This window comes from Quercus suber, unplaced genomic scaffold (assembly GCF_002906115.3).
Source record: "Quercus suber isolate HL8 unplaced genomic scaffold, Cork oak 2.0 scaffold_131, whole genome shotgun sequence".
Lineage (NCBI taxonomy): Eukaryota > Viridiplantae > Streptophyta > Magnoliopsida > Fagales > Fagaceae > Quercus > Quercus suber.
In genome coordinates, this window is record NW_027069594.1 from 1,238,238 (window position 1) to 1,265,068 (window position 26,831).

General features: G+C 36.0%; 2 protein-coding genes and 1 long non-coding RNA gene across 3 annotated transcripts; 2 read left to right on the forward strand and 1 right to left on the reverse strand.

The window, feature by feature from the left end:
• Positions 1-1,480: 1,480 nt before the first annotated feature.
• LOC111995660 (succinate dehydrogenase [ubiquinone] iron-sulfur subunit 2, mitochondrial) lies at positions 1,481-4,578 on the reverse strand (the record flags this gene model as incomplete). Its single annotated transcript, XM_065776249.1, is given in 5 exon segments — positions 1,481-1,486; positions 4,102-4,217; positions 4,220-4,240; positions 4,243-4,416; positions 4,419-4,578. Coding segments are annotated over 5 exon segments (477 nt in total), but the record flags the coding sequence as incomplete, so codon positions are not given.
• A 2,408-nt stretch (positions 4,579-6,986) lies between these two features.
• On the forward strand, positions 6,987-12,678 carry LOC136068744 (uncharacterized). Its single transcript, XR_010630062.1, has 3 exons — positions 6,987-10,685; positions 11,204-11,365; positions 11,918-12,678. It is a non-coding gene; the product is annotated as an uncharacterized LOC136068744 (long non-coding RNA).
• A 10,319-nt stretch (positions 12,679-22,997) lies between these two features.
• Positions 22,998-24,674, forward strand: LOC136068728 (uncharacterized). The gene is made up of 2 exons (XM_065776251.1): positions 22,998-23,275; positions 24,260-24,674. Exons 1-2 carry the CDS (start codon positions 22,998-23,000, stop codon positions 24,672-24,674), a joined length of 693 nt encoding a protein of 230 aa, XP_065632323.1.
• Positions 24,675-26,831: the final 2,157 nt, after the last annotated feature.

Sequence of the window (26,831 nt, forward strand, 5' to 3'; positions counted from 1 at the left end):
GTGATGACTTCTAAAATAAGCTTTATATAGGTCTAGGGTTGTGAGAAAAGAAACCCTACACAAATACATAAACATGGGCCGAAAATCAGATCTAAAATTTTGAATTCTCATAACCTCGATAGCTAGCTGTTGAGCAGCTGTCGAGCTTTAATGAATCAGTACTTCTTCACTTATTTCTTGGACAGACTTGCATGGTTTCAATACTAGACTTGAACTCTTGTTCCTTGAAGTATTAAATACATCCTAGATCTACACAAATACAAGTAAAGTGGGTTTTATCAAAAGATTAGCTAACTACATAAAATAGTGACATATGTTCCTAACAAGTGAATCACATATATCCTAACAATCTCCCCTTTGGCAATCCATGACAAAACCACAACAAACAATGAACATATGAGAGAAGTCATAAATCACTCAACTCATACTCACTTGTTGAATACAATAAAATCTATCCTAACACAAACTCTTGAAAAATTTTGCAAGAAGAAAGTTTATGGCAAGAAGACTTTGACAACCTATATTTCTGAAACACTTTAAACAAAACTTATCAAGACATCTTAGTGTGAGACAGAAATAATAAATTGTATACAATTTATAAGAACCATGTGTATAAGGAAAGAAAAGAAACAACACATGTAGAGGTAGGTGAAGAAAACATACATCAATATATAAAGAATATAAGTACAATGTATGTAAACATGGTCACAAGATCAGTGTACAAGAAAAAGCTAAAACACTTCCCCTAATAAGATGAAACATATCTCCCTTTACAAAGGCATGTATTTCTTCCCTTAACATGTAGAATCTTACAAAGAAATCACATATTCTCCACAATCTCTCCCCCTTTTTGTCATGATTGACAAAGGGTACAAGAAGCTAGAATGCTTCACCTGAGAGATATAAAGATGATCAATGGGGCACAAAGAAACCATAAAAATGCATGAATGTAATAAAATAAGATGCTATGGATGACAAGATAAAAGAAAGCTGTAAAACATGTGAAAAACAATGCATGCAAAAGGATCTCGATCAATTGATAGGTGTCGAGATGTTATCGAGCCAACCTCGATGGATCGAGAAGTTATCGAGGAGACAGAAAGTTTCTCGATCGATCGACTTAGCTATCGAGAGTTGTTGATATTATGATAAAAAGCAACTGAAGAGCTCGATAGATAAGCTAGGTGTCAAGAGATGTCGAGGAGGTGTTGAGATTGCTTAAAAACAGTTTTTCAAGAAGGGAAAAACACATATATGAATGCAATCAAGCACACAACTCAACCAAGGATCTAAACAACATTTTGAATTCTCAAAATCATCTGTCAACAACAATTTTAAGCACATAGATCCAAAAAAAACACACACACACACACACACACACACTAAACAAGTCTAACCAATTTTATATTTCAAAAAATAAGTCAAGACAGTTTAGTGAGTATACATTAACACATGTAAATCTTATGATGACCAAATCATATTATACCTGCACATGTATCAAGAGTAGCAAAGAATATTGCANTTGAAAGGTCTGAAATAATTGAATCTATGAGTCATCAGTATTGACTGGAATTGCTTTCCATACACGATTGTGATAACATATTAAAAAGTTCTTTATATTTAGAAGGTTTAGATTAAAAAGTTCCTTTATGTAACCATAAAAATATGAAGAGGACAATCCTTTTTTATGAACAGAAAAACGAATTCCCTAACATTTAATATTTAGTTGATTTTTTGTAACTAAATTCCTTACCTTGTGTTACATTCTAGTCACTAAATTATATTTAAAACTAATAAATTTTGATTTTTAATAATTCTGCTATCTATATAGCCTTTTGATCTTGATTTTGCTTGTTAGCTTCTTGCAATCCGACTATGATTTTAAATTATTAATGCAACAAACAAACCAACAAAAATTTTTTCAATGGCGAGACTTGTAATTTGCTATAGTTCTCTTACCAAATAAAAATTATATATTTATCTCCAAAAAAAAAAAAAACTTTCAATGGCATTCCAAATCAATACCCATGATTTCATGTGCAACACACCTACTAAGATTATGAGTGTGAGAACATGGGATAATATCTAAGAGTGTAAAATAAGAAAAATAAGAACACGTTATGAATCATGATAACTAGATTCTATTGACTTGACTAGCTTTTCTTTTACGTTTAAAATACAATACAATATTGTCTCTTGACAAACAAGACAAAAATGTCTCCTGCAAACAAATATTATATAATTTATAAAGGATAACGTTATTAAGGGCTTTTAAGGAAAATTGCTAATAGATTATGCTTAAGATAATTGTATATTTCCTCAAAAAAGATAATTGTTAATAAACTATATAAAAAAGTTTTGACAAAATTTTTGTTAAAAATATAAAAAGTTGTCAACAAAATTAATTGGCAAATTATAATTTGCCTACCTGATTTAGTTGAAATTTAAGTTGTCTACTTATTTTGAAATTGACATTTTTACCGTTTGAAATCCCATGATACAATTTAATTTGCTCACTTTTTCAAGATCATATTAGAGCATAATCCTTTCATATTTTAAGGTATTTTAAGGATTCAAATTAATCTGCATGTTACTAAAGAGCATTACACAAAAGCATGTAATAAAGAAATATTTTAGAAAAGGCAAACAATAACAAAAGAAATTAACAGAAAGACAAAATTTAGCTATAAATTTGTTATAGGCTAAGTTACAAACTTACTCAATATCATTAACATTACTACATATTTTTAAAATCTAACCGTTGATTGCATGCTCTCTACACTCTTAATGCATATGTCAAATTTTGTGCCAATAAAATATATATTACTATAAGATTAAGAGATTATATTTTATGCATAATTTTAAACTATAAAAACTTGTAATTTAAACAATTTATTGATGATATAATTATTGATATTTAATTTTCTAGAAAATTTTCAAGCATGGAGGATATAAGAAGAAAAAACGTAATCCAATAGTGGATTTGTCAAAATCACCTCCAATAAAAAAATATTGAGTAAGGTTGTAGTCTTAGGTTACAACAAAATTTGTAAACTAAACTTGTCCTTAATAAAATATGAAGTTTCTTATTATTAGTCTTTTTCTAATCCATCCAGTAATTTCATTTAAAAAGACAGATAGTGAGTGTAGAAGATAATATTAACATGAGAATTAATCTCCTCTTCCCCTCCCTTTAGGACCAAAACTTACTTATCTAAAATATGGAATCCATAGTAAAGTATGTGTAATAAGTAGATAATATTGGAAGTAATATGAACAACCACTACACAAAAATAATGCATTTTTGGTCATCATCTATAGGTAAAATCAGTCAAATGTATCTCTATCTAAAATTTCAATGCCTTAATTTGGCACAATATATTGACCATAAAGACCATAGTGCATGACTACTTTTCCAAAAAAGTGACAAAAGTTTTGAGGATGTAATGTATCTCACTTAATTTCTTGAAACTTCTTCTCATATCAATTGAATTGCTAACAAATACTAAACAAATAATAAAATAATAGAAGAGATTTTACTAATAGATACCACATTTATTAAAAACCATTTTTTAAAAAAATTATGAAAAAAATAAAAAATAACTGGTACTTTTTATCTTGTTTCATATTATATATATATATTTTTTTTTTGGCGAAAAGCACATTTTAGTCCCTACATTTTTTAGAGCGATTTCTATTTTAGTCCCTAAATTTTATTTTTACCGCTTTTAGTCCCTATCCTGAAAAACGGTTCCGTTTTGGTCCTTGCCGTTACATCAGAAACGGATATGCTGACGTGACAAACGGCAATAATAAATAATATTTGTTTAATGTCCACGTGGCCTATTAATTAATAATAAAAAAGTATTTTTGACATTAAAAAATGCCACGTCAGCATATAAATTAAAAAAAATAATTTATTAATTTTAACTAAATAAAAAAAAATTAAAAACAGAATAAAAAATTAAAAATTTTATGAATTGAGATTTAAAGTGTGTCTTGAACAAGAACAACAAGAACACAAACTTAAACCCAATTACATAAACCCAGAAATTAAAAAAAAAAAAAAAAAAAAAAACCAAAGAACAAAAAAGAAAACACCCTATCTTTCTTACTCTGCAAAACCTCTTTCCCTTTCGTCTCCGGCGGGTTCTTCCTCTTCAGCCACGGCTCGATGCTCTTGTACTGGTTGTAGAAGTTCGTCATATCCACCACAAGTCCTTGATCACGAACATGTGCGCAGCGGCGTGATCATCGAGGCCGACGATTCGAACTCGATCTTCGTGAGGCACACGAGCCTATTGCAGCCGTCGATGTTCATGGCGCAGGACCCGCAGATCCCCTCATGGCGCGATCGCCGGAACGTGAGCGTGGGGTCCACCTCGTTCTTGATCTTGATTAGGGCGTCGAGGACCATGGGCCGCAGTCCTTGAGGTCGATCTGGTAGTCTGGAGCTCCAGCTTCGTCGGTTTTCCGGGGGATCCAGCGGTAGATCGAGAAGGTTTTGAGCGCCGTGGAGGCGCGTGCCTTTTGTTCGACTTGCAGAGCTTCGGCCTCGCTTGCGTGAGCTCGGGCGCATGTTCATTTTGATCTGGAATTTTGTTCATTTTGATCTTCTTCAAGGTATACTTTGATCTGGGTTTGGTTTTTTTTTTTTTTTTTTTTTTTTTTTTTTTTTAATATTTTAATTTCTAGGTTTATTAATTGGGTTTAAGTTGTGTTCTTGTTGTTCTTGTTTCAAGACATACTTAGATCTCTCTCTCTCTCTCTCTCTCTCTCTCTCTCTCTCTCAACCCAACTATTCTCACCACCGCCGACCACCACATCTACCCACCCATACCACATCCACCCACCATCACCGCCACCAGCCACCAGTTAGATCCACTAAAACCACAAACAACAGCTTAGGAAAAAAAAAGAACCCCTTCACATCCACCCACCACACCCACCCCATCCACATCGACATCCACCGTCAGACCAAAAAAAAATCAACAACAATCAGACCAAATCAACATTAACATCCACCGACCACACCCTCCACATCCACATCCGCATCCAATCAACAGCAGGAAAAAAAAATCAAAATCAAAATCAATCAGACCAAATCATGGATCTTCTAGAGAAGACCAAGGAACATGAGTGACCCAGGAACACGATCCGCGTCGGTGAGCGAATGAGTTGACTCGATTTGCGTCGGTGACCCAAGAACTCGACCCACCGCCACCAGCTAGACCCACCAGCAATCAAACCATCGGTGACTCAGGAACACTACCCATGACCGTCAGTGACCCAAAATCAAGATCAAAACCACGACCCAATAACACCACACCGTGACCATCGGAGCATCAGACCACAACAGACCATCGAACCCATGACCATCAGACCACCATCGCCAAACTAGAACCATCATCGGATCACATCCATCGGGAGAGAGAAGAGAGAAATGAGAGAGGAAAGACAAGAGATAATTGAGAAAAGAGAGGAGTTCGTGATAATAAAAAAGTTTTTTATTTTTTATTTTTTACAATCTAGTTACAGTGAGCTGTAATTGATAACAGCTCTCTGTAGCTTGGTGCTAAGTTTTTTTAAGATTTAGCATGTTTGATGGAAGTGTGTATTTATCATTTGAGGTGCTAAAAATGCTAAAAAATACTAGCATTTAGTGATTATGGTGTTTTTCATTATTAATGAATAAGTGTGAGTGTGTGGAACTATAGAATAATATTCAGTTTTACAAATTTCTCTCTAAAGTTCTCTGTTTATTTCTCAGAATTTTCCTCTAAACTTTTTCTCTCTTTTTCTTTCACTTTCTTTCATTGATCAGTTGTGTAATAGTGTTGCTTTGCTTCAATCTCTATCTTTTCCAAAGATCAAAAGTTTACAATTTTTCGACCACAAGATTCACATGTAAATTAAAATAGAATAAATGGTTTTCACATTTCAGTGTAGTTCGATCAAGGTCTGCCACAATGAATGAATGCGTTGAAATAGTTGCATATAGAAAGTGTGAAAAGGAGAATGGTATTGGTAGGTAGTAATCAATTTGGGCATAATTGTCTATAAACTTTGTTTGGAATTACTTTTTGGCAGTGTTATCACGTTGGTTAATTGTTCTACTATTATCTTCTCATACTAGTAATCAAAATGACTACTTTTGTGCAGCGTTATTCACGTTCTCTCTATCTTTATGAATTGAATTCTAGTTCACTGCATTGGGAAAAAAAATTTCAGTGTGCATGGCACGATTTTAATCATGAATTTAAAGAATATATATTAATTAAAAGATAATATCTCTAAATGTTTCATAAATTGAACAAAATTGTGTATCAAGAACTGTTAATCAAAATTCAGTTCTAAAACTATTATAAAAAGAAGTCTACCTTAGAATTAGTTAAGAGTGTGGGATCTAATTAACTCAACGGGTAAAATTTTTTGTCAGGTGAATAATAGATTAGTGGTTCAAATTCCACTTATATAAAAACTAATTAGTGTCTTAACTTGATGATAGAAAACAATTATCATAAAGCATACACTATATATTTAAATTCTATTATATCTATATAAAACTAAAAAGTAATAATGAAAAACAATTAGGTGAGATATCTACTTATGATAATCATGATTTTTAAACTTTTATTATATTGATAATAGATAGATAACCTTAAGTGACCTTCCATCATGAAAAATTGATAGAAAATGAAAGCAAGCTAAATAATAAGATATAAATGATTAAATGTTAGAGGGAATTCGTTTTTCTGTTCATAAAAAAGGATTGTCCTCTTCATATTTTTATGGTTACATAAAGGAACTTTTTAATCTAAAGCCTTCTAAATATAAAGAACTTTTTAATATGTTATCACAATCGTGTATGGAAAGCAATTCCAGTCAATACTGATGACTCATAGATTCAATTATTTCAGACCTTTCAAATCAATATATTTAAAGCCCTTGAAATCCAATTCGATTTAATAGACCACAAGAAACAATATAAATATCCAATTACCTCTAGTCCTTTCAAATGTGTGTATATCCTCACATATCATTAGTTTTTTATCTGCTCATAACACTTAAGCCACCCAATTTTCCATTTACTTCCTCTGCTGTAAACATGTGGAAAATGAATCAATACCTGCCCTTATTCCTTATTGCCTCTTGTTTGTTCTTCATTTCACATTCTCAAACTATTTCTAATACTTCCTCTCAACATCGTTGCCTCGCAGACCAGAGCTCTGCTTTGCTGCAACTAAGGAAAGAATTTGTTGAGAAGAGAACCTATCCTGATGATGATTACTATGGTGTTTCTTATCCAAAGATGAAGTCTTGGAAGGCAGATAGTGATTGTTGATCCAGCTGGGATGGGGTCACATGCGATGCACACAACGGCCATGTCATTGGCTTAGACCTCAGCAACAGCTGGCTTTGTGGGACTCTCGAGTCTAACAGCAGCCTCTTTAGGTTGCGTCATCTTCAAAAACTCAACCTTGCCCTCAACGACTTCTCTTCCTCCACCACAATCCCATCTGAGTTTGGGCAGCTTTTGAGGTTGACCCATCTTAACCTCTCTCGTTCCTTCTTATATGGCCGAATCCCGTCGGAAATCACATGGCTCTCCAATTTGGTTTCACTTGATCTCTCTTTCAATTATTTTGCTGATTATCATTATAAATTTTTGAAGCTCAGAAGAATTGATCTTGAAGCACTTGTCCAGAACATGACATATTTGAGAGAACTTCATCTAGACGAAGTGAACATTTCATGGTCACTACCTCAATCCCTTGCAAATTTGTCTTCCTTGACTTCTCTTTCTCTGTCTGACTGCAATTTGCTTGGTGAATTTCTCTCAGATATTTTCCTACTGCGCAATATACAAGCCATTGATGTGTCAAGTAACTACATTCTCACTAGTTTTCTTCCCAATTTTCGATCTGGTAGTTCCCTAAAGCAATTGCGTCTTTCCTACACAAATTTTTCTGGGGAATTGCTCGATGCAATCGGGAACCTTAAGTCCTTGAACTTTTTGGATCTTTCTCAAACATATTTTTCCAGGGAATTACCCAATTCAATTGGCAACTTGGAATCCTTGAGCCATTTGGATCTTTCTGGGGCAATTTTTCTTGGGGCATTGCCTAATTCAATCGGCAACCTTAAATCACTGAGTCATTTGGATCTTTCCAAAACAAATTTTCTTGGGGAATTGCCCAAATCAATCGGCAACCTTAAATCCTTAAGCCATTTGGATCTTTCTGGGGAATTGCCCAATTCAATAGGCAACCTTGAATCCCTAAGTCATTTGGATCTTTATGGGGCAAATTTTTCTGGGAACTACCCAATTCAATCGGCAATCTCAACTCCTTGAATTCTTTGGAACTTGATTCAAGAAAATTTTCAGGGGAAATTCTCCCTTCTATTGGGAACCTATCACAGCTTACTTCTCTCTCTCTCAGGGAGCAATTTTCATGGCCAGCTTCCATCCACATTAGGAAATCTTGCAAAACTCACTTCTCTAATTCTTCGCAATAGCCTTTTCTCTGGGAAAGTACCATCTTCACTGGGAAATCTTACACAACTAGAAGAATTACTCCTTTCATATAACAATTTTGAAGGCAGGTTCCCAATATCACTAACAAATATTACTAAACTCATTCGTATAGATATATCAGGAAACCACTTGAAAGGGTCAATCCCATCAGAAATAAGTAGACTTACTAATTTGTCTTACCTTGACTTGTCTCAAAACTCACTCACAGGGGCTATCCCCTTGGTTTTGTATACAATGCCTTCATTATCTGAACTATATCTAGATCAAAATCAGCTTACTGGCCCTCTCCAATTTCAAAATATCTCTTCATCACAATTAAATACCCTAAGATTGAGTGGAAACAAATTGGATGGATCGGTTCCAAGGTCAATTGCCAATTTCACTAAGCTACAATGGCTATATCTTTCTTCGATCAACCTAAAGGACAAGATGGAGTTAAACATATTCTTCCAGGTTAAAGAGCTTCAATTTCTCGATCTTTCAGTTAACAATTTGTTGGTTTCAAAAGGAAATATCAATTCATCCCTCCACAAATTTTCATATTTGTTGTTGTCTTCTTGCAATTTGCATGAATTCCCTGATTTCCTAAAAGCCCAAAATGAAATTATATACATTAGACCTTTCCAACAACAAAATTGAGGGTAAAATACCCAAATGGTTTTGTAATGTTGGAAAAGGGACACTACACTACCTGAATCTTTCTTTTAACCTTCTCAGCGGTTTTGAACAACCGCTAAAAGTTCTTCCTTGGAAATTCATTGTCTATTTAGATTTACGTTCCAACATGTTGCAAGGGTCACTCCCAATTCCCCCATTGTCTACAAGATATTTTTTTGCCTCGAATAATAATCTAACAAGGAAAATCCCTCAAATGATTTGTAAGGTGAATTCCCTCGAAGTCCTTGATATTTCTAACAACCAGCTAATTGGTCAGATTCCACAATGTTTAGGTCACTTTAGCAATTCTCTTTTAGTATTGAATATGAGAAACAATTGCTTTCAAGGAAACTTGCCTAAATCATTCATGAAAGGATGCAGTTTGATGACACTCGACTTCAGTCACAACCAAATACAAGGGAAGATTCCACGATCATTAGTACAATGTTGAATGCTAGAGGTCTTAAATCTTGGAAATAACAACACTTATGATGCATTCCCCTTCTGGTTGCAATCTTTGCCAGAGTTAAGAATTCTTGTTTTGCGAGCAAATGGTTTTCACGGTCCTATATGGACTCCTCACACCATGTATGGCTTTTCCAAGTTGCATGTCATCGACCTCTCTCACAACAATTTCTCTGGTATGCTACCACTAGAATACTTCAGAACTTGGACTACAATGCGAATGGTTCCTGCCATAGATGACTCACAACCAGAATAAATGGGAAGTCAATCCAATTATTATGAAGACTCAATGACAATGGTGAATAAGGGGGTAGAAATATTATTGGTAAAGATCTTGACCATCTTCACAGCTATTGATCTCTCCAATAATAGGTTTTATGGAGAAATTCCGAATAGCGTGGGAAACCTTAAAGGACTACTTGTACTCAATCTATCGAGCAATAGCTCCATGGGCCATATCCCTTCATCATTAGGGAACCTAACTGCACTTGAATCTTTGGATCTTTCTCAAAACAAGATCTCAGGTGAAATTCCTCAACAACTGCTAGGTCTTACATTTCTTGAATATTTAAATTTGTCTCAAAATCAACTTAATGGTTCAATTCCACGAGGACAATTCTGGACCTTCGAAATTTCCTCCTTTGAGGGAAACTTGGAGTTGTGTGGCTCTCCGTTGCCAACAAAATGTGGAAATAATAATGAGACACCAAGTTATGAAACAAGGCAAGAATCATCAATAGTAGAAGGATTTGATTGGAAAGCGGTTGTGATAGGATATGCTTGCGGATTGATAATTGGACTAGTTATTGGGTATTTTGCCATCTCAAGAAGGACAATTTGGTTTGTGAGAAATTTTGGAGTGCACTTACATAGGTGAAGATGAAGACATGTAGAGGCAGTTACTCTAGATTTATAGTGATTGTAATAATTTTATCTATGTGTGCAATAATACGGATCGTCACCATCGACCACTACATGGCCCCGCCGATCCATGTCCTTGATATCTCTTATAGCGCCTTCCAAGGTACTGTACTATCCCTCTCAAACGACATCGTATAATTCCTTTTATTTTTCTTTTCTTTTTGTACTTTCTTTTAAATGTTTGACATTAGGAATAACTCAATTGAAAAATAAGTGAAACTCATTTCACAATTTTGGCTTCTTAGAATATGATATATTGATCTTGATTTCATTGTAGGTGCTAAATATTTTATTATTAATATACATTTTTTGGCCAAAGATACAATTACCAAGTTGAAATTATTTTAGTTTGTCAACTTTTACAAAACTGTCATTTTAGTTCTTTGTCCATTGTGAACTGAAAACCACTGTTAACTTTTCTAAAATGATATTGTTTTAAATCATTGTCTAATGCTAAATACATGAAGTGGTGTCATTTTAAGAGTTATCAGCATTTTTCAAGCAACAATGGATAATAGGACTAAAATGAGAATGTAAACGGACTTATATTACAAAAGTAAATTTAACTGTATTTTTACATTTTTGTTTTTAAGATGAATTTTTACTTATGCTTACTATTAGGGCCAGTTTAGATAAAGGTGGAGAGAGGGGGAGTAAAGTAAAGTTGGCCGGAAATTGACGTCATCCAGTACTAGACACTTTCACACCAAGGAAATCTGATCATATTGGTCCACACATAAACACTATATGGATAAGTTGATTTGCATGCCTACTGACTTCCAGGTTATCTTTTCTCTCTTTTTTGTGCCAAATGCTTTTGGTATGGTCACAAATATTTATTTGATGCTCATAATTATGTGATAATCATCAATGATGTGTGAATTTACCATTTGGCAGACCCAAGTTGTAATGCATCTTTAAGTTCATCAATGTGGATATTGTAGACAATTCTAGCTGATTTGATATAGCAATTTCCTAGTGAATTTGTGGTCTCCTCACATCAGGATGTTTATTGCAATAAACATCAAAGCGTTTGTGAACTTGAGGGGATGTTCCTTAGATGGTTTGTTTGACTTTGTAGTTATATGACATAAATTTTTAAGATTTTTATAGCTCAATGTGACAATTGTTCCTTTGCGTTTTGCAAAGATTCTTAACAAGTAGTTTAAAAATTATTCATCCCTCTCACAAACCATTCAAGAGTGAAAATAGTTCAGTCAATTGTGCCAATATGGGAGGTCTGTTTTGGTCACATCCATTCACTACCTTTTATGAGTCTGTTGACATTTTATCTTGTTGGTTATTCATTTGATGAATTTCTCCTTGGTGTTCTAGGAATATGAAAGGACTCGAATGCATGAGGTGACAATGCCTCCTGATCCTGGTAAACCTACTCCACAGGATGTTCTTAAAACTCTCTCACTAAGTCTTGAATTTGAGAACAAGCTTATTGAATTCTGTGGTGAAGCAGAAAACTCTTTGACTCAGACTCCATTTGAGAAAAAAAAAAGTGTAAAGTTAAAATAGTCCATGACATCATCAATTGATGAGGGAAATTTAGTTGGATTTAGACATGCTACCCCTAACAATATAGATGGAGAACCTTTGAAGAATGCTAAAGAAAAAGAAATAATTGGATCTTTGTCACCACAAGTTTCGATATGTGAAGAAGATGGTCCAATACTCACTGAAGGATGGGATACAAGTATTAAACCATCGTCAATTGATGAAATGCGGTCATCGGCAATTACTGAAACATTATATCCAAAGGTAATGCCTCATGAGGTTGCATGTTTATCCTCTTGGATGTTGGGACTTTTCACTTTTAAGCATAACTTTTCTTTTGACCATGTGACATGATGGGGTCCTTCGTTATTTTATGGTATTGGAAATGGAAGCTGCAATACTGTCTTCAATGCCTTTTGGTTTCTTGTAAGTGTTTTCATAAACCCCTCTCTCTCGCTCTCTATCTCTCTCTCTCTTGGACTGAGATATTTAGAACTCATGTAATTGTACCACAATAGGGTTTGTTTGATTGGTGAAGTGGTGTACAAAGTTTACTAGACATCTCTTATGTGTTCTTAAAATCCATGTGTTTTATTTAGGCTGCATATAAGGAAGCCCTCAATCTTCTACGGTGGCTAGCCACCTCTCAAGATGCTAAAGATATAAATTCTGACAATGAACTTATTCATGAGACTGCTTTGAATCCTTTATTGCTTGCAACAACCATTGATAAGGTGCTGGAGAAGGCTAATATGGACTATGAGAGCAAGTCAAAGGAGTGTCAAGACATTCTTGATTCAATTGATGACTTGATTGACTTTGAGGGCCTGAAGAGGAGAGCTTCTCGTTGCTCTGATCAGAATCATTCTTCTATTTGCTCATTAGAGAGAATGATTCCACAAGTAGATGGCTCCGTGGATGATCTATTCTCAACTCCTTGTGCCGGATCAACAGGAAATTCATCCAAATCAGAAAGTTTAGTAATACATTAAACTAAAACTATAAATTCTTCAAATTGTTTTCAAACTAGCAGTTGATCTTTCCCACCGATCAAGATGCACAGGTTCTAAAGGTTTTAAGGAATAGTTTTCTCTACTAAAATAATTCGTTGTGCTTTACTTTTTACTAAGTTTTTTGTTAACTTTTTGTTGCTCAGTTCTTTGAAATTCTTGATTCATTTTTACCAGGTCTCAAAGTTGGGGTTTGGATGTATGAGCCTGACTGGAGTCTACAATTCTCCTCTCTCTGAGGAGAATGGAATTGCTGTAATAAAGCATGCTTTCAGTAAGGGAATCACTTTCTTTGATTCAGCTGACATATATGGACCCCATATTAATGAGATTCTGCTTGGGAAGATAATTGACACTAATTTTAACTAGTAAGTTTCCCGTGCGATGCACGGATAATATTATAATGTTTTATGTAAATTTGTTTTTGGAAAATATTATACATATATTATAGCATATTTATTATAAAACTTTGTTAGTAATGAGTTCATCATAAAAAGTAACAATTATAAATTACACACATATATCTATTATAATTATTTTGTTCAAGTAATGAGCAATAATGAAAACAACTTTGAGTAATGTTGTATAATAAAATTTGATAAAAGCATATTAATTCATTCTATATTATTGATTTTTATTTTATGGTGTAATAAAAAGCTTCATTACGATTTTTTTTTTCTTCAATGCTTTGTTATTGTGGTATGATGACGCTTGTTGTCATTATTAGTTTCTCCATCTTCAACATTTGAAATTTAGTCCATCCATATTTGTTCAATTTTTTAGCTTTCATCACTTTTTCCTTTTGTTGCATCATTTGTGTTAATTACTAATGAATTAGCACCGAGAGATTCTTGATTAGATCTTACAAAGTTTGGACTTTGTTGCTAAGATTTTTCATAGGTATTTGCATTTATATTAAATTTCAATGATGTGACAGTTTTTTGTAAATTTTTTATTTTTGTTAATTTTGGAATAGTGCAGAAAAAAGAATTAACATAGCATGTTGAATTGTATTTTTTTTTTCTTTCTTCCATACCTTTTTATCATTTGAAAGCACATCAAAAATCTTAGCAACTATATAATTTTCAAAACCATCTTTTAGATTGAAGTCATTCAAATGAAGTAGAGAAATCCATTTTCTTCCTACTTTTTTTTCAAATAACGTGAGATTCCTTCTCCAATATTAATATTTTTACAATAATTTAAATAAGTTGTACCTTAGTTTATTTTTCAGCAAGATCTCGATCTTGTAGATTTATTTAGGATTTTCTCAACATCTCGATCAAATATTTTGTTTTGCTAGTTGCATTAAAAACTTCAATTTGAATCTTGTATCTAAAGTAGTTTGCAATTGTATATATATATAGTAGTTATAGTGAGATAAATATATTATAAATATTTGGAGAATATGTAGTTAATGTGAGAGTATGTAGTATGTAATTTGACATTCCTTTCACAAAGTACGTACAAAATGTAATACCAACCCATTGTTGTATCAATGTTACTTATTATTGTAATACCCTAGCAGTTCACATCTTGCAATGAACTTTGAAATTAATATGTATATTTTTTTAATGTAAATAATATGATCTATTATTATTTTTATACATAAATGATGAGTATAATTTAAAATAATTAACAAACCTTTTTCATAGGATCTCATTCAATGCATTTTATCTTTACTATTGTCTTCATATTATTTAAAGATAAATCCTCCTATGAAAATTGTTTTGCATGTATTTTTGGTATTTCTTATATAGGATCATGTTTTTTTACCATTCCTATCATTGAACTTTTTTAAAGAAAATATTAAGTTAATGGCATTTTGTGAGATAGTATATGCTCTTTATTAGACTTTTTTGTTATTATAAATTTTAGAAATATGCACTTGTCAATTATTTCAGCAACCTGAGAGATCTCAAGATTTATATATATTTTTGTTGCACTAGTCGATGACAGAGAATTTGTCTGCATAAATTGCATAGAATATTATTAATAGACAAAAGCATATTGAATTGAAATTGGGGGAAAATGAAGAGATATTTCATAAGAATGAGATTTTCTAGAAGTATCATCTCTACATGGGGGAGGAAGAAGAGAGTTTGTAAGAGGGTAAGAGTTTTTGGTTTGATTTACACTTGAGAATTGTCAAACTTATGTCATAATATGTAAGGTAAGAACTGGGCCTGAGTTTTTCATAAGGTTTGGTCTACTTTTAAAAGGTAATCAATTTTATACTGAATAACTTTTGGTCTAATTGGTCTAATTGTCAATGATAGGTCACAATCTGAATGACCCCTTGTGATTAACCCTAATTAATTAATTTAGTCAAGTAATTAATTAATCAATTAATCATGCAATGTTATGGAAACACAAACAAATCACCAATCAACTAAATATACAGCGGAAAATAAATAACACGGTGATTTGTTTACGAATAGGGAAAACCCTAATGGCAAAAACCCCACCGGGTGATTTTCAGGTCACCACTCCCGAAACTCCACTATTATCAAATCAAGCAGTTACAAGTAAAGGAATCCCAAGTACCTTACCAACCTACAGTTGAACCCTTACCCCAATACCCAATTGGACTTGATCTGTAGTGACAGTCTCCACCTTTGATGCACGGCTCCCAAGTACGTGACTAACCAATGCGCAGATCCAAGTACGCGACTTCAGAACACCAACTGATGAAGAATGGTTGGCTGCAAAGTTCTTCAGATCATCCTTTCTGATGAATAGATCCCAAGTACCTTACCAACCTACAGTTGAACCCTTACCCCAATACCCAATTGGACTTGATCTGTAGTGACAGTCTCCACCTTTGATGCACGGCTCCCAAGTACGTGACTAACCAATGCGCAGATCCAAGTACGCGACTTCAGAACACCAACTGATGAAGAATGGTTGGCTGCAAAGTTCTTCAGATCATCCTTTCTGATGAATAGTAGGAAGATGCTTGGTTACAAAACCCTATGGTGCAAATACACAGCAACTTCTTGATGGAAGATGAACTAGGTCAAGAACTTCGTCTGTTGATCACAATTTGCATAAACAGAGATTGCTCAATGATAATGCAACTTGTGTCACTCAAAACAGCTCTTAAAATAATCCTTTTATATGTTTAGGTTTAGAAGAAAAGAGGGCCCAAAAACATATTCACGGATCCCAAGAAAATCATATTGGAAATCTGACTTTTTAAATCTCGACAGATAGCAGGTGTCGAGGTAGCTGTCGAGAGGTGTCAAGCTTTATAAATTTTGCACTTCAACTTGCTTTCTCTTGGACAGACTTGATGACTTCAACACTTGACCTTGAAACATTGTTTCTTGAAGTATTAAAAACACCTAGAACTACCCAATTACAAGCAAAGTGCGTTTTGTCAAAGGATTAGCCAATTTACATAACTAAGTGACATATGTTCTTAAACAAGTTAAAACATATATGTCCTAACAGTCAAGAACAACTCATATCAATATAATAGTAAAAATAAGTTACTATGATCTATTGGGTAGCAGTAAAAAAAACTTAATAAAAAAAGGCAAAAAATGCTAACGTTATATAATAGTAAAAATAAGTTACTATGATTTATTAGGTAATAGTAAAAAAAAACTTAATAAAAAAAGGTAAAAATGGTTAAATAGAATAAGTTACTATGATCTATTGAGTAACAGTAAAAAAATAAAAAAAATAAAAAAAACTTAATAAAAAGCGGTAAAAAATGCCAAATTTATATAATAATAAAAATAAGTTACTATGATTTATTGAGTAACAGTAAAAAAAACTTAATGAAAAAATGTTAAAAAAGTTAAATGCAATATTAGAGTGTCATGTGGCAGGACCTCATGCACTCTCACATGAGGTCTCTGCTTTTATATATAATATTGATTTTACAAGCTCAAGAAGTCAAAAGTTTTTGTTCCGATCTGGTAGTAAATCTAAAAATATGGTCACCAATGTGGAAATATCTTTGTGATACCATTTTCTATAGTTGCTGTTAGTGAATTGATTAATAATTGTGGACCATGTTATCTCTTTTGAATGACTGCTACAATAAGGGAAATTTAATGGGATGTGTCCAATATGTGTATCATTGATTTCAGTGTATTTTAATTATCTTATCCAGAAGCATGAGAATGCTCTATTGAGTCTTGATGCTTTTTGCATGTAGGAAGCTTGGCATTGGAATAGTTCCGTACAGTCCTCTTGGCCGTGGTTTTTTTGCTGGCAAAGGAGTTGTTGAAAATGTGGCTGCAAATAGCTTATTGGTACAAATTTCACCAATATTTTGTGTCATTTATTTGTTAGACTTTTAAATAGCCTGAATAATTTTTCAGGCAACAATGATAATTGAATGAAAAATTCCTACAAGGGAAAACACTATTTTAGTCCTCCCAGTTTACAAGAAATTCCAATTTCATCTCTAATATTTGAAAATTTGCAACCAAGTCCCTGAAGTTTTGAAAAAATGCAATTAAACTTTTCTATTGGCCTCACTAATACCATAGATGACATTTCTATTGGCCTCACTAACATTGGATCTTCGCTGATGTTTTTTTAGCGAGATTTAAAAGAATTATACATTGTAACATCTACTATTGAAACTTTTTTCTTAAAAGGATCTTCCCTAAAAAGGTTTTCATGTATATGAAGCATTTATCTTATTTTTAAGTTATAATACAAGGGAAGGTAGGGTAGAAAATGAAGAAACTCGTTTAAAGATAATAAGGGTCTTGCTGATAATAAGGTAAGGTGTTTCAAATGGTTTAGTCATTTGTAAAAGAGACTAATTACTGCATTAATGAGGAAGGGCAATTTGACGCTAGACAAAGGGACAAAAGAAATAGGAGGAGATCTAAAATAATATTAGTAGAAGTAATAGAAAATGGCACAATAATTAAAAATGTAAAAAAAAAAATATATATATATATATATATATGATTTTGGATAGGAAAGAATATCAAAGATTAATACATCTAGCCAATTCCGAATTCCTGATTAGTTTGTTGAGGATCCATACCTTACCCTAGAGTTTTGGGGTTAAGGCTCTGGGAAAAAAATACATTAAGAGCCATCTTATATAAGAATTTCAAGAATTTTGGCCTTTTACCTTAATAATATTAATAACAATAATAATAACAATAAAAATGCTTTAACGAAACTGACAGCTTGCTCTTTCTTCTCTAAGGAAATATACCCTGTGTTCCAAGGAGAAAATTTGGACAAGAGCAAGGCCATTTTTAGTCGAATTGAAGGCCTTGCTAGAAAGCACTAATGCACTCCTGCTCAGCTTGCACTTGCATGGGTTCTACAACAAGGAGATGATATTGTACCTGTGGGGGTAGAAAATCAAGCTTAGGTATTGAGCCCAAAGCCCTATGTGAAGGTTACTGTGTGTCCAAAGAGGCAAAAATTGTTGAGGAGTATTCTGAATGAAAGAAAGATACCTGAGAGTGAAGAAGATCCGTCTGAAGAGAGCACCAACATTCCGAAGAGATCATTCTCCTTGAATGTAAAGATTCTTGGTTTTCAAATGATCTTACTAATGACTTCAGCAATTTAGATAAGCTTTGGACATACCTGGAGATAAGAAGAATGGAGAAATATCTAAAAGGAAAAGCTGTCACCACCACATTAAATGTACTGCATCTGCTTTTCTGGTCGCATTAATGTGGAGAAGACTCCTGAACAATGTCAATCCAGCTACCACCACTCACAGAAAGCTAAGGAAGAAATCTCACGTGACATATACTCAAGTAGACACTTAGATGAAGAACAAGTAGACGATGAAGATGATGAGGGAGGATGTTATATAAAGAAAAAGCTTCCAGATAAGAAAGGGACTTTTTGGAGATTTGTATTGATTTTTCATTCAATAATATTCCTCTTCGGACATCAAGTTAAACGACTTTGAAGTGTGTTATTTATCAATTCCTTCTTGGCACTGTAGTTAACTTTTGTTGAGTCCACAATCAGCCTAGCTCTTTCACCCATTCTCTACAAATTCATTATTCTGGGTTCATTAGGCTCATAATCCAAACATTTTGGGCTTAGGCCACAAAAATATACCCTACAATTGGCGCCGTCTGTGGGAAGAGCTTGACTAAAAGTGGAAGCAACAATTGATAATGGCTAAACCAGGCAACAACCAGCAGAATCTAGGGCATCTCAACACATAGACCATTTTCTTAATTTGGAGCAGAGACAAAATCGTGAAGGCAACGTGCATACTACGCACCCTGAGCGAAGTCAACCACATGGAGGAAGTCACGTGTCTCATGCAGAGAAGAACAACAACATGCAACTGGAAATTGAGAGGCTAAAGTGGGAGTTGCGCCATACAAAGAGGAAACGAATTTCTTTGCATTCTGATGAGGATTTAGGTGACGAGTAAGATGTCACTTACGAGCAAAGATCTTGGACACCAATCAGTGAATCGTTTTCCTATGAAGAGGAGCACCGTCGCAAAAGGCAACCTCGAAGCCCATCACGTGGAGGTGTAGGGAACGATGCTATGAGCTAAGCCTTGAATTAAATCTCTAGGTCACCCTTCACGTAGGATCGAAGGAGCAAGACTTCCTCGATGTTTTAACCAGCCAACCTTCACCATTTATAATGGTAAAACAGATTTTGTAGAACATGTAAGTCACTTTAATCAAAGGATGGCTATCTATTCCAGAGATGAGGCTCTGATGTGCAAAGTTTTCCCCTCTAGTCTTGGACCGGTTGCAATGAGATGGTTTGATAGTCTAGAAGCAGACTCTATCGACTCCTTCAGAGAGGTTACTCAAGCATTTGGTTCCCATTTTGTCACATATAGAAGAGTGGCCAGGCCCTTGTCTTCACTTTTATCCTTGAGCATGCAAGAGGGTGAGACCTTGAAAACATATTCAGATAGGTACTAGGAGATGTTTAATGATATGGAGGGCAATTTTGATGGCATGGCCCTTAGCACGTTTAAACTCGGCCTCCCCACTGACCATGGTTTGAGAAAGTCCTTAACTAGCAAACTAGTAACTAACATGCGTCAGCTCATGGACCGCATCGAAAAATATAAAAGAGTAGAAAAAGATCTACAGCAAAGGAAAGGAAAGGATAAGGTTATCCCCCAGGAGAGGAGGGATTTCAGGTCGGACCGTTACAATAACAACAAACCACGGAGAGATTTCGCTAGGCAGTCGAGATCAACAAACCTTCAAGTAGTTAACACTGTATTCAAAGAGCCAGTGCACTAGGTTTTGAAAAAAGTTAAGAATGAACCATTCTTCAAGTGGCCGAATAAGATGGTAGGGAACCCTGAAAGGCGTAACCATAATCTCTATTGCCAATACCACCAAGATCATGGGCATACCACAGAAGATTGCAGAAGTCTGTGGGATCATTTGGACTAACTAGTCCGCGAAGGTAAATTGAGACACCTCTTGCATCACTCCAGTGGCCGAGGAGGTCAGATGAATTCTGAGCCCCAGAGGAATGATTCTTCAAAGCCCCCATTGGGAACTATCAACGTCATCTTCGCCGCATTAGGGAGAACAGGATCCTGGCAGTCTAAGGTTATGTCGGTAGCCCAGTTATCGGTAGGGAACTTTGGCTAAGATCCGAAGAGAGCTAGAACGGATATTCAACCGATTTTAGGCTTTTCGAACAAAGACAAGATTGGAACCATCCAACCCCATGATGACGCTTTAGTAGTCACCCTCAAAATTGGAGGATATGATGTGAAAAGGGTAATGGTGGACCAGGATAGCACGGTAGAGATAATGTACTCTGACATCTACAAGGGGCTGAACCTGAAACCTGATGACTTAACACCATACAGTTCTCCTTTGGTTATCTTTGAGGGAAGAATCGTCACCCCGAAGGGCCAAATATAGTTACCCATACAGACTGGCTCGAAAGTAGTGGAGGTGGATTTCATTGTTGTAGATGTGTATTCCCTTTATACGACAATTGTAGCCAGACCTTAGCTACATACACTAGGGGTTGTTTCCTCTACTTTGCATCAAAAAGTTAAATATCCATCCGAAGGGCAAGTTTGTGAAATCTAAGGAGATCAATCCTCGACCAGACAATGCTTGGTGGCTGCCATCCAGCACAAACCCGAAACTGAGTCCTCGGCCAGGGCCGAGAGAGATTTATAGCAGTTAAAAAGTCGAGTATCGCCCTGCGAAGATCTAGATGAAGGCGTTAGATGTGAGGATTTAATAAAAGTTTTAATTTGAGACAATCTCAAAAGGTTCTTTCAAGTCAGATCTTAGACGCCTCTACAAGAAAGGAAGGAGCTAATACATTTCCTTAAAAGAAACCTTGATGTATTTGCCTAGAACGCCTACGAGGCCCCAGGGTTGGATCCAGAATTCATTTGTCACCATCTAAAGGTCAACCCATTGATCACCCCTGAGAAGCAACCTCTTCGGCGCCCATCTAAGGAGCATGCTAATGCAATAAGAGAAGAAGTAACAAAGCTCAAACAAGCTGGAGCTATTAAAGAGGTTTTATATCCTGAATGGTTAACAAACACTGTGGTAGTGAAGAAGAAGAATGGGAAATGGCGAGTGTGTGTAGACTTCACTGACTTAAATAAGGCCTATCCTAAGGACCTATTTCCTATGCCAAAAATAGATCAGTCGGTAGATGCCACGGTCGGCCACCCTCAGATGAGTTTCCTGAATGCCTTCCAAGGTTACCATCAAATACCGCTAGCCTTGGACAATCAGGAGAAGACTGCATTTGTCACCCCTATTGGTAACTACCATTACAAGGTGATATCATTTGTGTTGAAAAACGCAAGATCTACTTACCAAAGGATGATGACGAGGATGTTTGAGTCACAGTTAGGCAAAAGTATTGAAGTCTATATAGACGACATCAGGAGAAGACTGGATTTGTCACCCCTATTGGTAACTACCATTACAAGGTGATGCCCTTTGTATTGAAAAACACAGGATCTACTTACCAAAGGATGATGACGAGGATGTTTGAGTCACAGTTGGGCAAAAGTATTGAAGTCTATAGACGACATGGTGGTGAAAAGCAAGATCATTTTAGAACATGTAAAGGATCTTGAAAACATTTTTGAAATTCTAAGAAGGCACAAGCTACGTCTAAACGCCTCCAAATGCTCATTTGGTGTGGGGTTAGGCAAGTTCTTGGAGTACATGGTGACTCATAGGGGAATAGAAGTTAACCCCAATCAAATAAAGGCTATCCATAATCTACGGGCTCCTCAGAATCCTAAAAAGGTTTAGAAGTTGACCGAAATGACTGCTGCCCTAAATCAATTCATCTCTCAATCAGTAGATAGGTGTAAACCTTTCTTCTCATTGATCAACAAGTGGAAGGGATTTGAGTGGACTGAAGAATGTGCTGTAGCTTTTCAGCAACTTAAGGGCTATATCACTCGGCCACCCATCATGTCCAGTCCTGAACCAAACGAAGTCCTATTTGCCTACATTGCTGTGGCTCCTTGTGCTGTAAGCTTGGTGTTAATACGAGTAGATCGCGGAGTGCAAAGGCCAGTCTACTATGTAAGTAAGTCACTGCATGAGGTCAAGATTCGTTACTTGCCATTGGAGAAGGCTATCTTGGCAGTGGTGCTTGGTACACGGAAACTCCCTCTTTATTTCCAAGCTCATACGGTCATTGTTCTTACCCAGCTCCCGCTCAAGTCCATACTCTGAAGTGCTAATTACACTGGGAGGATTGCTAAGTGAGGCACGATCTTAGGGACTTTTGATATTAGGTACATGCCTCGCACATCGGTCAAGGGCTAAGTCCTTGCAGATTTGGTGGCCAAGTTCACGGAGCCTACGGTAGAAGAAATAATGCCAACCTCGGACATGGATGGAAAATCAGTTGGTATGATTTCTTAATAAAGCCCCTCACATTGGGAAGTGTATATGGATGGTGCAGCGAACCAGAAAGGTTTTGGAGTGGAGCTAGTGCTGATATCCCCTGAAAAAATCATCATTGAAAAGTCGCTAAGATTGGATTTCTCGGCAACAAACAATGAAACGGAGTATGAAGCTCTACTAATGGGAATGGCTATGGTTCGAAGAATGGGCGAAAAGTCAGTAAAGGTATTCTCAGACTCGAGATTAGTCGTTGGCCAAGTACGAGGTGAGTTTGAAGCGAAGGATGAGAGAATCCAAGGATACCTGAGTCGAGTTAAGCACCTGTAATCAGAGTTCGAATCTTTTAACTTACTGCATATCCCCAGAAATGGTAATACGCATGCTAACTCTTTAGCCACGCTCGCTACCTCTTCAGCACAGGGCTTGCCGAGGGTTATCCTCGTGGAGGACATGCATCGCCCTGTAGAGTCGCGAAGAGAGATAGCCAAAGTTCACCAAATCAGGGCCGAACTCAGCTAGATGGATCCTATAATTAAATTCTTGGATGAGGATATTTTGCCCAAGGAAAGGGGTGAAGCTGACAAAATTCAGAGGAAAGTGACCAGATTTTGGCTATCCGAAAACCAAAAATTATACAAACGTTCTTATTCAGAACCGTACTTATTATGCATGCATCCTGGAGTAGCTGAGTTATTACTAGAAGAGATACATGAAGGAATCAGTGGGAGCCACACTGGAGGTAGGTCCTTGGCTCATCGAGCCATTACCCAAGGTTACTGGTAGCCGAATATGCAAAAAGAAGCCCATGAATATGTCAAGAAGTGTGACCAATGTCAACGGTTTGCCCCAAACATTCATTAACCAAGAGAAACCCTTAATCCGCTATCTAGCCCGTGGCCTTTCGCTCAATGGGGTTTAGATATCGTGGGCCCATTCCCCAAAGCCACTGGAAATAGGAAGTATCTTCTAGTTAGCACAGACTATTTTACCAAATGGGTTGAAGCTAAACCTCTGGCCAACATCAGAGACGTAGATGTACAGAAATTTGTGTGGAAGAATATTGTCACTCGGTTTGGGACTCCTCATACTCTCATTTCAGACAATGGCTTACAGTTCGATAGTAAAGCGTTTAGGAGTTATTGTGGTAAACTGGGAATCACAAACAGATACTCTACCCTTGCCTATCCCTAAGGGAATGGGCAAATAGAAGCAGTTAACAAGGTCATAGTTAATGGATTGAAAAAGAGACTAAACAATGCAAAGGGCAAATAGGTGGAAAAACTGCCACACGTACTGTGGGTATACAGAACTACACCTCGTAGGTCTACTGGGAAAACCCCCTTTTCAATGACCTACGGAGCTGAGGCTGTCATACCTCTGGAGACTAGGTTCTCAACTATGAAGAATAGTTCGTTCAGTCCGACCAGCAACAATGAGCAGCTAGAAAAGAGTTTTTATCTGATTAAAGAACAGAGAGAAAATGCAATGGTCCGATTAGCACATTACCAACAAAAGCTCAGGAAGGGCTATGATGCCAATGTAAAGCTAAGGCCTCTAGAACCTGGCGATTTGGTATTCAGGAAAGTTGTGGGCACTGCAAAGAATCCAGCTTGGGGAAAGTTAGGGCCCAACTGGGAGGGACCATATCGTATTACTTCAGGAGCTAGCATTGGGGCATATTTTTTGGAAGATTTGGATAGTCATGTAATACCACGCCCCTAGAATGTAAACAACCTTAAAAGGTATTATTATTAATCAAGTCTTTACTTTAATCATTCTACCAATTTATTATGTAAAATTTTTGGACCTCTTCTAAGTGTTTAAACTTAAATCCAATCATGCCTGAAGTCCTCGGATCAAATGATTTGGGTTAGTTAACATTCGTTTACAAGTTTCTTAAGTGTTTAAATTTAAATCCAATCATGCCTGAAGTCCTCGGACCAGATGATTCGGGTTAGTTAACACTCGTTTACAAGTTTCCTAAGTGTTTAAACTTAAATCCAATCATGCCTGAAGTCCTCAAACCAGATAATTCGGGTTAGTTAACACTCTTTTACAAGTTTCCTAAGTGTTTAAACTTAAATTCAATCATGCCTAAAGTTCTCGGACCAGATGATTCGGGTTAGTTAACACTCGTCTGCAAGTTTCCTAACTGTTTAAACTTACGTCCAATCGTGCCTGAAGTCCTCGGATCAGATGATACGGGTTAGTTAACATTGTTTTATAGTCATTAACAAAGTTCAAATTTAATGAATCATGTTTAAATACCTTCGTCTTGTAGTCTTAAATATTGAAATAATCCAAGAATCCAAGAAAATCCGTAACATCTTCACATCATTCATCGCATTTTATGTTTGTTAATAACTCTTGTATGACCTAGTCCTTCCAGTATTTGAATAAGGCGTTTACATCACTAGTCTGATATTGTTGTTAAATCTGCCTGTACTATAAAAGTAAATCTCATAACAAGTACAATGAAAATAGAAAATAGAAGAATAATTTCATTAACTGAAAAGAAAATTACATTGCAATGCCTTAAAAAAAAAAAAAAAAAAAAAAACTAACACAAGTACAAAATAGAAATCCCTAAGTGTCTAATAATTTCATTAACTGAAAAGAAAATTACATTGCAATGCCTTAAAAAAAAAAAAAAAAAAAAAAACTAACACAAGTACAAAATAGAAATCCCTAAGTGTCTAAGTCTTCGTCTAAGAAGGCAAAGGGTCAGCAGCATGGCTGGGCTGGGTGGCAACATCCTTAATCTTATCTTCAGCCTGCTTGCCCTGGTCTCCAATCTAACCAGACTCTTGGGGTGCCTCAGTAGGATCAGGAAGGGTCTGGTCGACTACCAGCTACTCTGGATCTTCTGTCAGTTCGCGGATGTCTGGGTGGTAGAAAATGCTCTTAGGCTACCTCAAGTCAGCCTATGGAGGAACCCCAGCAACATCAAGAGCTTTCTCCCAAGTCACATCGCAATACTCCCTGCAGACCTTCGCAAACTCTTCAGTAAGTCTGAGTTGGGTCTCCTCCACTCTAAGAGTATATGCTGCCTGTCTCTCAGCCTCCACTGCTTCCTTGGCCAATTGAACCCCTTTCTCGGCCAACTGAGTAGCTTCCTTAGCTTTCTTCAGCTTGGCACGAAGACCTTTAACCGTTTCTCTCTCTGTCTCCAGATTGATCTCGATCATGCACAATTGCTTGCGTTGTTCTTCAGCCTACTTTTCAGCGGTCTTCAAGCCAGCATCTATATTGTCCCTTTGGCTTGTCATATCTCTCAGTTGCTCAGATAGCCGAGACTAATCTTCCTTCAGACTACCCAGGGATTTCTCAACCTCAGACCGAGTGTGAGCCTAGGCCTGGGCCTTATTAAAGGTTCTCTTGTTCCACTCTTCTGCCACGTAAACCTGCTGGGTAATCTGTATAGTAGAAGAAAGAATTTCAATACAAAGCAAAAAAAAAATTAAATTAATTGATCAACATTTTAATTAAAAGAATGGACTGGTTCACTTACCATGGCCAAATCCCTTTTGAGGGATAAGAAGAGTTCATACTGGCTGAAGCGCCTGTAAGACTCTATATCCTTCGGAAGGAGGAGTGGCTGCTCAAGGGCTTCAGCAACCAAACCTACCCTCCCCCTATGGTAGTTCCTAAGGGAAGTATCCCAAGGGATGGGAGCACCGTCCAGTTCCAGTTTAGGGGACCAGGTGTGCGGCCCTCGGTGCACCTCAGCGTTAAGAGCTTCGTCTCAGCTCTCGGTGGACGAAGCCCTTTTGCCCTGCTGGCCCTTATCCACCTTCTATTGCTTTACCCCTTTTGTAGACACCACCTCCCTCTCCTCATCGATCGTAATGGGCATCTTCTTCTTCATATCTGGCAATG

Coding starts and splice junctions, on each gene's coding strand:
- LOC136068728 (XM_065776251.1), top strand. CDS start 22,998: ATGGATGGTGCAGCGAACCAGAAAGGTTTTGGAGTGGAGCTAGTGCTG. Junction 23,276..24,259: donor CTGAGTCGAGTTAAGCACCT/GTAATCAGAGTT, acceptor GTGGGTATACAG/AACTACACCTCGTAGGTCTA.